At 46.6% G+C, this 12,082-nt stretch overlaps 1 protein-coding gene across 1 annotated transcript; it reads left to right on the top strand.

The window, feature by feature from the left end:
• The first annotated feature begins 3,368 nt into the window (after positions 1-3,368).
• On the top strand, positions 3,369-7,819 carry LOC124232973 (protein shisa-3 homolog). The gene is made up of 2 exons (XM_046649953.1): positions 3,369-3,656; positions 6,302-7,819. The coding sequence occupies exons 1-2, from the start codon at positions 3,380-3,382 to the stop codon at positions 6,739-6,741; spliced, it is 717 nt and encodes a 238-aa protein (XP_046505909.1). The 5' UTR covers positions 3,369-3,379; the 3' UTR covers positions 6,742-7,819.
• Positions 7,820-12,082: the final 4,263 nt, after the last annotated feature.

The following is a 12,082-nucleotide window of genomic DNA, read 5'->3' as shown; positions in this document are numbered from 1 at the left end:
TTCATGCCTACCAACTCCCATCGATTAAAAAAATTTACGATGTAATTTTTATTCATACATAAAAATGGAGAGAATTGCATTTTGATTTTACAAGTACCCTTCATCCAGCTACAATTACCAACATGTTGTCAATCCATCCATCCCGGCTTCACGTCTCCATTTCTCCTTATCTTTTTTTCCTTCCTTCCTCCCACATTCCCTCTCTTGTTTCTCCTTCTCTTTCTCTCCCTCCCTTCCTTATTTCTCTCTGTCTCTCTTTTTTTCTTTTCTTTTTTCTTTCTTGCCGGTGTTTATTAAAGCAAATCGCAGACATCATATCATTTAACTCATTTCCTATAGACTTTTCTGGAGGCAGGGCCACAAGAGAATGTAGCCTGAGGAAATGATGTCTTAGGATTGTGTTCTTCACCAAAATATGGAGTTTGTGTTACTGAGATAAGGAAAAATATAGAATTTCTAAAACTTCTACGTAATACCCCAGATGGTGTAGATTTTCCTTTCCATCTCCATGTCCTCCCCTTAGAGTCTCTGAGGGGGGCCTGCGAGAATTTTTAAATCTTCCTTGAGTTTTAAAAAATAACAAAATAACAGAAACTTGGAATGTTTATAAACCTAAAAAGTAGTGTATGTTCCCTGACTGTTTGCAAAGAGCATTCTGAGAAGATTGCTGTTGCAGTTAAAATTTGTCCATGTAAAATTTGAGGAGATTTTCTATGACTAGGAACTAAACACATTTTTCCCCCATGTGCAAACCCCTGAGTTGATTGTTTTAACGGTGTAAAGACACTTTGGGTCCGGATCTAGACATGAAAGCATGGCGCACAGTTGTTTTAACGTTCACACACATCAAATCTTTGGAGTATCAAGTAATCTGGAGGTTTGGTTATTTTCCACTAGTAAATATCATCCAACTAAATTTGAGTGAAATGCCCTCTAAATAAGTCAAATAGACAGGGGCTTTGAATGAGGGAATTAATTATAGCTGGTGTCCTAAGGAAAAGAATCCCTCTGTGGCATGGAGAATGTAATTAATGGGAGGTAAGCACCAACAAATCACTCCTTAAAATATTAATGCTATCAAAGAACAGCTGGATAATGAGAGAAACTTGACCCCTGGGGGACTAGCAGAGGCTGCTGTTGCTGCTGCAGACCTTCATGCAGTTGTGATGTAATGGAATGCCTCTAAATTTAACAAAAATAGTATTAGGAGGTGTGGTTCTGGGAAAGTTATTAGCAGTAAACACGTCTTTGTAGTTTTATTATCTTATTACGGTCCCTATGTCTTCATTTTGCTGTGGTTCTAAATGACTTTCCCCCTTAACTGCTCGGGATATATACAATCCAAACAAAGCTCCTGAAAAACAACTTTATCAAACCCCTTTAAGTCTGGTAAGAACATTTTTTTTGCTGTTTTGGTAAATAAAAACACAGTAACTAAAAAATTCCTGCAAAACAATTTTCCACATGCTTAATTTAAGTTTCTTACGTCAAGAAAAACTGTCCCATTGTTGTTTGTGGATAAAAGCCTTAAAAACTTAATCTGGCTTTACTTCATAGCTTATTATTGTCCCAAGAAGTATCTATTTCTAAGACAGCAATAAAGTTAAATATGTACACAGTCCGATAATATCTGAAATGTTGGACATTATTTTTACATTCTTATAACGAAACGCTAATCTCAATATTTAAAATCAGAAATCAGAAGTAATTCTTCACTTGGAGTATACTTGAACTTAGATTTTTAAAAAGAAATCGTTTTATTCAGAGTTTAAAGAAAAAAACGCTTCTCTGGACTGATTCGGACCATCGGGAAGCTGCGGGCGTGGTAAACGCTTTTGACGCTCACTTTTACTGCTGGTGCGCAGCAAACTTTGTTTTGTTTCAGTCCACTTGCCAACATCTAAATCAGTGACACGGGCATTCAGCGTTTGACAAATAGGTTAAGATACGCGGAACATATTCACACGTACCAGTAAACGATGAGAGGAAGTTCAAGATGCAGTAAAAATAAATTCTTGAGTTTAGCCCAGGTTTCACGTAACACCAGTTTCATAAGACACTTACGCCGCTAAAGGAGTGGTGCCCCTGAAAATAGCACACAGGGGACACATCGTTTAAATAAATGTGTTTCTCTGCCCGAACAGAAGTTCAGAGCTGCTCAATTATCATCAATTTTGTCCTTTTATTTCCTTTGCGGGCGCGAACCGAGAAGTCGAGCTCTCTGCGGTTTCGCGCGCTGCCCTGGCTGGTGGTGGGGACCGGCGAGGCTTCACGGGCGGCGCGCAGGTTAGGGGCGTGCAGGATAGAGTGCGAGGGCGGGTGGATTTGTAAAAATGTGCCGTCCCTCTTAGAAAAGTGGAAGAAACGTGGATGGAAACCTCAGTGCAAATGTTGGCAGCCCCTAAAAATCCTGTTACCCCTCCTGAACTCTTAGAATCGGTGCCCCGGGAACGAGTCCGGATCTGTGCAACAGGCGACAGAAGATTCGAAAAACCTCAATCACCGCGCTCGTTTTTCTTTTTTTTTTTTTTTAATCACATCCGTAAAAAGCAAAACCCGAGTGGATAGACACAGAAAGCCGGCAGCCCTCTCCCTCACTCTGCGGAGTTTTTTGGGCTGTGCGGAGGGTGGGGTGTGTGTGGGAGGGCCTGAGCCCCTCAGGTTTGGAGTTGGGTCCTGGGGGAGCCCGGGGGCGGGGGTGGCCGTGGAAAAGCGGAGGAGGCCCCGCGGTCCGCGCCGCGTCCGCCGTCATTAGCTCCAGCGGCGCGACCCGGGAGGGCGGACTCTTTCTTAACCCTCGCTGTCTCCCCCTCCCTCTTCCTTTTTAAAGGACGCTTTGCAGGCTGAGCTGTCAGCAGCCGGGAGGCCGTTTGTACTTGGCCGCGGCCAGGCTGATTCCTGCTCCCGTGACAGATAGGGGCGGGGGCGGAGGGGCCGCTGGTCCGGGGACACGCACGTGGGGGATCTCAAATTCTTCTTCTTTTGGCCTCGGCTCGGGGACCCGGCGACGGCCACAAGTCGGGCCGCCGTGCAGCCCTGGAGTGACCAGCCCCGGGGGCGATGGCTCCTTTGAGGAGTGGAGAGGGAGGTGGCCGAGGTTTCGGCGCGCCCTTCGCGCCAGGAGCATTATGAGCCGGGCAAAGGGCAGCAGCAGCAGCAGCCTCTGCCGGCGCCTTCCGCGGGCCCTCGCCGACTCGCCCCTGCGCACCATGCTGATCCTCGGCCTGCGGAGCCCGCAGCCCAGCCCTTGCCGCCTCCCCGGCCCCTGCTAACCCACGCGGGAGGCGCAACCGCGCTGCGCCCGGCGCCCGGCGCCCGGCCTCAGCCTCTCGCTCTCCAGCCGCGACCCCCTCCCGGCCGCCCAGGACGCCCAGCGGCGATGGGGGCGCTGCTGGCGCTCTGCCTCCTCCTGGGCTGGCTGCGCTGGGGTCCGGCGGGGGCACAGCAGTCCGGAGAGTACTGCCACGGCTGGGTGGACGTGCAGGGCAACTACCACGAGGGCTTCCAGTGCCCGGAGGACTTCGACACGCTGGACGCCACCATCTGCTGCGGCTCCTGCGCGCTGCGCTACTGCTGCGCAGCGGCCGACGCCCGGCTAGAGCAGGGCGGCTGCACCAACGACCGCAGCGAGCTGGAGCACCCGGGCATCACGGCGCGTGAGTGCGGGCCATCTGGGGCAGACCCCGCCCGGCCGCCGGCGGGTGTGCACGCGGGCGGGTGTGCACGTGGGCAGGCGCGCCAGGCCTTCCTGGGTCTGCGCAGAGTGGACACAGCGAGGTGGGGTATCAAGGGAGGAGTGGGTGGTCGCGTTTCGGGTCCAGGAGCCCTATTCCTTTGCAGTCCCAATTCCAGCCAGACGCGCAGTCTCCGCGGGTCGGCGGCCCCAGGGAAAGTTTGCAAGGGGCAGCGAAGACCGCGGGGCTTGCGCTGGGTGACCCTAGGGAAGACAGTTGGGGCTCCCGGGCACTCGGAAGGTGGGGAGAATGGCTGGGGGGGCGGGGGGGGTGCGGGCAGCGCCAGGCTGCGCTTTGGTTTTCAGGAGCGGTGAGGGCGCTCCATTGCGCGCCCTGCTCGCTCCGGGAGCTTCGGGAAGCGCCGATGGCGCGCGGAACGCAGCTCTTGGGACGCGCTCATCTGCGGCCCTGCAGGGCTAAGGAACTTCAGCCACATTTTACTCCTTTTCTTGTGGTCCTTTGCTAGCGTTTCTAAACCGCTGCCCCATTCTCGCGACTTCCTTTCATTTCTCTGCATCGAATTACCCTCTCCGGCCCACCCCCTATTGTCACGCCTTTCAGAAATGCCCAGGTCCTCGAGGTGGAGATTTAGAAACCGGGGTCGCAGGGGCTTCCCCGCCCCCTATTCTCACGTCGGAAAACACGGGTCAAATTTCCGCTCACTTCAGAGCGGAATAAATCACGACCCCAGCAAAGCAACTTTACACCTGGAAAAAAAAAGCTTTCCACCTGAATCGGAACTTCAGGGAAACCCTTTAGAGCTGGAGGCGATGCTTTTACCGCCGGGAAACGGGCCGAGCGGGCGGAGCTCAGAGCAGCGACACCCCGGGACTCCAGAGTGGAGGGCCGAGCCGGGAAAGGCGGGGAGAGGTCGGAGACTCAATGGTGCCGGCGCCCCCCTCCCCCAGAGACTGATACCCTAGGGGAAAGGGGAGCCTGCTTTTCTTAGAACTCCGTTCGACTTTTAAGGAATTTAACTTTGGAGGTCAAAATTTCCAATCTAGAGGATTTGGGAAGTGATTTCTGGAGAAAAGATGCTCAGTGGAACGTAGGGGAGTCTAGGCCCTCCTGGCTTGTTAGAAAAATGCATATTCTTCCTGGGGCCCTGCTCCTCGTGGGGCCGGTTCCTCTCTCAGAGTAAGTGCCCAGTCTGCAGCAGGGACTCCTTCCCGGGCTTCCTTGCTCTGCTCGGAGGAGCCCGAGGACGGCAGGAGCGGGGGCAGTCTCCGCGCTCACTGAGGCTGGCATCTGGCAAACTCACGGACCGCGGCTCTGTCGCTTGCCAGCTGCGCAAGCTTGGGCAAGTTACCTAACTGCTCTAGGCCTCCTCTCAACTCTAAAATGGGCATATTGCTCTCGGAGGAGTTGGGATGCGCATTATGAGAGTGTATGAACGCTTAGCACGGTGCTGAGTAAGTGGTTAGTTGGTCACTTTGGCCTTGCCTTCCCCAGGCTGCTACTGTACACGCAAGCATGGGTGGTACCCTGAAGAACTTACACCTAGGAAGGAGCCCACAGATCCTGAGGGTTGATAGTTAACTGACCGCCTGGGTGTTTTTGGGAAAGTCAGAAACTCTCTGGTGGGTTTCCCCATCTGGAAAATAGAGCTTATCATGCCCACCTCACAAGGAATCCATGAGACTTGAGTCAGATAATAAATAAGAGAGAACCAGACACAGGGTACAGCCTTAGTTAATGCAGGTTTTCTTTCTTCTGCCTCTAAGCGGGAAGTTTCCTCAGAGTGTGGCTCAATCAGACAGGGCAGACACCCGGAGAACTGCCCCCAGGGTGCCTCTGGGGTGGGAAATTTTGTCTGCCTTGTAGAGAGAGAAGGAAACGGAGGTTTGCTCTGTCTGAGGGATGCTTTCACAGAAAGCCTGGGCCACCAACACCCAGAACTGTGTCGTGATCTATTTAGAGTTCAGCCTGATCTCAGAGTGGAAAAGGTGGGTGGAAATCGAGAGGCAGAGGCATGGCAGCTGGAGTAGGGACCCCAAATCATTTCTGGAAAGAAGCATCCAGAAATAACAATGTGTGATGCACTAGGACACATGGTTAATTGGGGCCCACTATGGATTCTTTTGTACTGTTCTTTCCATAGTCTCCTAAATTCCTGGGGGATCCCATGTAACAGGCTTAGATTGGAGGTTCCTGGGATGAGAGATGAATTTTCAACCTCAGAGATGGGTCAGAGCCCTAAGTGCCCCACTGTGATAAAACTACCAAAACTTGGATTTAAGCCCAGAATTACCGTAACCAAACCACTTTAGCTTTTCCCTCCCTCCGGTGGGTGAACAGGAGGATAGATTCTGTTCCTTCTGACTTTCAGATGTGCGATATGATGGCTAATTGCTAACAGAGGCTACAATGTCAGTTTGCTTTCTCCTCACTAGGAGCAAGAATATTCCATCCTTATAGTTTGCACTTTAGAGGTCCCAGGAATAAGCTCTGAGAAGTTGGGCTGACAACGGTAGTAATACTCAGCCCCTGCCCCGCTCATCCTGAGCTGCCAGGAGTCTGGGAGACCCTTGTCCAAGCCTCTGTGTATGTCTGTTTTTGCCTTTTAGAGCCTGTCTACGTTCCCTTCCTGATCGTCGGCTCCATCTTCATTGCCTTCATCATCCTGGGCTCTTTGGTGGCTATTTATTGCTGTACCTGCTTGAGACCCAAGGAGCCCTCGCAGCAGCCAATCCGCTTCTCACTCCGCAGCTATCAGACAGAGACCCTGCCCATGATCTTGACCTCCACCAGCCTCAGGGCACCTTCCAGACAGTCCAGCACGGCCACCAGCTCCAGCTCCACAGGGGGCTCCATCCGCAGGTTCTCCTTTGCCAGGGCAGAGCCAGGCTGCTTGGTGCCCTCGCCACCCCCGCCTTACACCACAGGCCACCCAATCCACCTGACCCAGCCATCTGGTTTCCTGGTGTCACCCCAGTACTTCACTTACCCGCTGCAGCAGGAGCCCCCGCTGCCTGGGAAGAGCTGTCCGGACTTCAGTTCCAGTTGACAGGCCACGGTTATAGGTCCACCACGTAGTACAATGGCAGACAGGTGGAGGGCTGCTGGCATTGCCACAAGGATTTCTGAGGAAAGTTCCTTGAACCCGGCAACGTCATGGAGGAAAGTGCTGGAAAATACAGCACCTTGTAGTCTTAAAGTTCCTGGCTCCACAGAATGGCTGTTAGATAATTGCTTTCTGGCCTGGAAAACATGGTGATCATTATATTTCAACTTATGGTACTTTTATTAAAAATATGCAGCACTTCGACTTTCAAGTTACAAACTGGCTGAAGATGTTTTATTGGACAACTCCACTCTACTGCTTAGAAAAGGGCTACGTGTTCTTTTTTTCATTATAAGTTGTTTAGTGAGTTATAATACAAGTAGATACATAAATAAGCAAAGAAAAATACCTGATTGTCATTATCGAAGGTTCACTTAAAAAATTAACTACTAAGTGAACTGAGGGGACGGTGAACAACCTATTTATGATTTTGGGGACAACCTAACCATGAATAATATTAGCTTCAAGAGAACAGGTACTTTTTAAATTAATAACTAAATTTCGTTTAAAATATAAGAGGATTTTCAGAATACAAGGTTTCAGTAACCACATGAGGAGTTGAAAGTTTTACGTATTTACTCAGATGTCCATTGTGACACAGATCTCGTGAAAACATTTCCCTGTCCGCCCAAGGGAATATTTATTGCAGACTTTTGTCCAGCAACGTTTAGTGTTTAAATGAAAGTTGGACATTTAAAAACATTTGTTTGTAAAATGAGTTATGTACAGATGTAAAGATTTGTAATTTAATGTATTTACCACATGACGGTACTAATTATTTAGTAGTTACACTGTAATTTTTATGTTGATAATAACTGTGGAGTTTAAAATCCAGCTCTTGGTTATAAGCACCTAATATTACATATTTTAAGTGCCACTGAATTCCATGTCTGATGACTACATATTTGGGCATATATCCTGCTGGGTTAGAATAAATAAAATACTTATGTTTTCGTGAAATCTATTTGAAATTTTAGATCACAGCACTTCATTTTATCTCTTTAATGATACTATTTGCTATTCAATAAAAGGCAATGTCTTTACTTAATGCTTTCTATTTTGAAGTGAAGAAAAATCCTATGTTGATTTTGAATTACGTTAACAAGCTATGTTTTGCATTGCGGCTCATGAAAGCAGCAAAGGAAGTGAATTTTTCTAGAAGTGTCAGCCTATAGGTTTCATGCAGACTTCAGATGTATTATTTGGCCTGCACAGATTTAAAATTGGGATATTTCTCATAAGAATCTGGATTTCTGACTTCTTGTGACCCTAGGAAGATCTTGCATCGAGGCACGTGTACCGCCATGGGGTCAGGCCAGCCCTTTTCAGACAGGACATTTGCCATTTGCCTGCCTCCTGCCTGGTCTCTCCCACACCTGGCCCATCTCCCTCAGTTTGGTTACCTGCCTGGCCCCTGCGGGTGTTGTTTGGGAATCCAGGTGGATATGACTTCATACTGTCATGTGTCACCCTCCATAGCTCTTTTCTAATACAGCCAGTTGGAGTAGAATTCTGACCTAAGAGAGTCATTTGGTCCTTGGTTTCTAGTTGAGGAAACAAGTTTGAAGAAATTGTGCCTGTGCCTGGCCTAACAGCAGAGGGCCTCTGGCTTCTCATCTCCTGCTTTCCTGAAAGTGGCCTGACTTCCGGGCATCCCAAATTAGCCAAAGTAATTAAGGAATGAAAGAAACGGAAGGAAGGAAGAAAGGAAAAGAGAAAAGGTGGAACATGAAAGGACAAATGTTTGTGAGCATTCTGGAACACAACTTATGGCATTAGGCTGGTTTTATCCATGTTCGTTACATGCTGCTCCTTTGATATTTTTAAGGTAATCTTTCCTGGGCTCTTATGAGCCAAACGCTATTCTAAATATTTACATGCTGTAACTCATTCCAAACCACCCCCACAGGGAGGTATTATAATTCCTATTTTACAGATTTGGAAACTGAGGCACAGGAGTCAAGTAACTTGCCCAAGATCCCACAGCTCGTCAGTACTGGAGCTGTAGGCAAAAACATTCAAACAGCAGGAAGCACCTGCTTTGAGGTTTTGCTGCCTCAGTGCAAGAAATCACGGGGGAGTAAAGCATGAGGGCCAGCCCCTCTCTCTAAGGCAGTCATTCTCAGCTCTGTTGGACCCATCCCATGAGCTCTCCAGAGAACAAATATTTTGTGCCATCCCTTCAACTCTCCTTAAATAAAATCCATAGATAATATCACTCACTACACATATAATTAAAAAAAATCAATACCATGCCCTCATGATGAATAGAAAGGAGAAAGAAAAGGAAAATAATTTATTTCAAAATATCATGGCTTGGACTAAACAAAGGATTCAGATGCAAACCTCTTATGAAGAATCACCGAGATGTGACAATTCCAAAAAGGGACCCATCAGGTTTGCTAGACTAGCAACTCAAACACCACAGTTGCACTGTCGCTATTAATGTGATTTTTCTAAAGAAAGCAAAGTTTGATCTTCCTTTGATTTGCACAGTAGTTATATATCTTGAAAATTCAGTGTATAATATAGGCAGTGCAAAACATAGTTTATCAGTAAAATGGGGTTAGGTTTTTCCACTGAAAGGAATGGCGGGACATTGCAAAGTCAGGCCAATGGACCTCAAGTCATTGTTGTGCAGACTGTCCCATGTATTGCAGGATCTCTGTTATAACTGAGTCCCACCCAATGAATGTCCATAGCACACCTGCCCACACCCCCAAACATTCAGATGCCAAAGATCCCCTCACACAAATCCACAACATCCTCTAGAGGGCAGAACTACCCCCACTGAAAACCATCTATTTTGTCATTACTGAACCATCTATTTTGTCTCTACTGAACTTTTATTTGCCAACCCTCTGGGAAGTGGTTTATATCCATCAGGCAGAATAACTCTAAGAATTCAGAAAGCTCACGTTTGCCATCTTCCCTTCCTTAGCAGGATGCTCCAATCAATCAAGTTAACTGGCTCTAAGTTGTTTAAAATTAGGGAGGCATTGTGTACCTCACTGTAATATTTATTCAGTGACACTGAATCAAGTCACATCCCCACATAGTCGTTGACATATAACATGTGTCTTTGAACTTCTCTCTGGAAGCTATGTAGTTAATATTATTATTGTTTACGATCCTAGGGTGATCAGGCCATCCTGTGGCAGATTTCCAGTTACCGTCCCATTCAACAAGCATTTGTTGGACACCACCATGGGTCAGGCATAGGCTGGAGGTTGAGAGTACCAAGATGAATAAACCTTCGTTCTGACTCAAGGAGCCACTATCTTCATGCACTCAGGCATGACAGCAAATACTTGTGATAAGATGTTATAGGTGCTTTATAAAAGAAGCACATTACCTGTCCTGCTTTCCAGGAGCTCACAGTCACACAGGGGAAGATGACCCCATCAGTCAACACTTAGAATTCATTTTGGTAATTGCAATGATCGGGGAAGTGCAGACTGCCCTGACAGCACGTATGAATGGCACCTAACTCATCCTGGAGGGGTTGAGATTGGACCTGAGCCTTGAGAGATGAATGGGATCTAAGTGAAGAAGGTTGGGTAGGGGGAGGGAGAGAGGAGTGCTGGAAATGAGGGGAAGAGCATATTAGGCAAAGTAAAGAATTAGTAGAAAAGCAGAGAAACACCCGTGAACATGGAATAAGGAACACTCTGGAAACTAGACAAAAAATTCAGAAAAAGAATGAAAGTAGAGAGAGAAGCAGGGCAGATGAGAGATCTTGAACACCATGCTGACTGGATATATACCAAATGCAAGGGGGGGAGCCTTGAAGGATTTTATAAGGGAAAGTTACTTGATCACTTCATTTTAGAAAGATGAGACAGCAAGGGTCAAGTCAAATCACTTGAAGTTTCCCAGACGATGTTCACCACAACCTGCCACACCACCAAATACAGTGGAAACTTAGCAATGCTTTATTACTTTCATAAAGCATTTGAGTCCTAATATCCTGAAACCACGACTATTTTGAAGAAGTTCCATATTTCGAAAGATAGTTGTGCAAATAATGGGTAACATTTATTAAGCACCATGTGTGTGTCCCAAGCGTTTTATGACTTCTAACATTTAGGCTTGACAACCCTGGAGTCAGGACCGTTATCATGCCCGTATTGCCGATGAAGAAATAAAGCAGAAAGGTGAAACACTGTGTCCAAGGCCAGGCAGTAACAGCAGAGCCCAGATTTGAACCCAGGCGGTCTGCTTTGAAACTCCACATTTTTTAGGATACACCTAGAAGGTCTAATTTTCTCAGGAAAAAAATATCCAACCTACTTTTCAGAAAATCTATTGAGGCAAAAAGGATTGTGTAATATTGTACATACCCTATAGATAGCAGGGGATTGTAACAGTCAATAGAGTTTGTGCTACACTATGAGAACATAGAATAATATAAAATGCAAATAGAAATACTAGATGAAAAACATCTCTCCCTTTACACATGAGAAACTTGAGAGACCAGAAGGTGACAGCATGGATTTTGCAGTCACAGTGTCTGGGTTAGTCTTCTGGCTCTGTCACTTGTAAACTGAGTGACTTTGGGCCACTTACTTTACTTCACTGTGTCTCCGTTTTCTCATTTGTAAAATGGAGATGTTAATGGTACCTACAGCTTAGGGTTGTCTTGAGAAATAAGAAGTTAGAGTCACTGTCTCAAATCACTTGCCTTCTAGTGGGGAGGGAGTGTGTAGTAAATTAATGATAAATCACAGAATGTAGATGAAATATCCTAGAATAAAAATGGAAGGCTAAGTACTGGGGGAGGGCAGATGTAACTGTTGATTGGAGGGCAGGGAACGGAGAAAATGGCCCCACGGTTTGATGGAGTCAGCCTGTGAAAATCCATGACCTCCTCTGATACCTGGCCAACTTCTGTCATTGCTTGGGGTCAAGCACTCTCCCACTCTGTTGGGCACTCATGGCCTGTATGTTTATTTTATCATTTGCTTTAAAAAAACGTATTTAATAAATTTGCTTTAAAATGGTTATTCATTCCAAAGCCAATATTGTACTTTTAATTGTCCAAATGGAGAGATTTATCTTCCCTGTTTACTCTTTATTGGTGTTATCATTAGCTACTTCTTATGGTGGAGAATTTGCCAGATTAACTTAAATCCATAGGAAATTTTCTTTCTAAAATGGGACAACCAAAAGTTTCCTGAAAGTATAGACAATCACAATAAGGAATTTGATACATTTCATTGAGTCAGGATTAGTTTACTTAGGCGTAACCTAAAAAGTTTATTTAGTATACGTTCAGGAAAAA

Source organism: Equus quagga, unplaced genomic scaffold (assembly GCF_021613505.1).
Source record: "Equus quagga isolate Etosha38 unplaced genomic scaffold, UCLA_HA_Equagga_1.0 146_RagTag, whole genome shotgun sequence".
Lineage (NCBI taxonomy): Eukaryota > Metazoa > Chordata > Mammalia > Perissodactyla > Equidae > Equus > Equus quagga.
The sequence above is the reverse complement of the archived record's forward strand: the minus strand, read 5'-3'. Positions and strand labels throughout refer to the sequence as shown.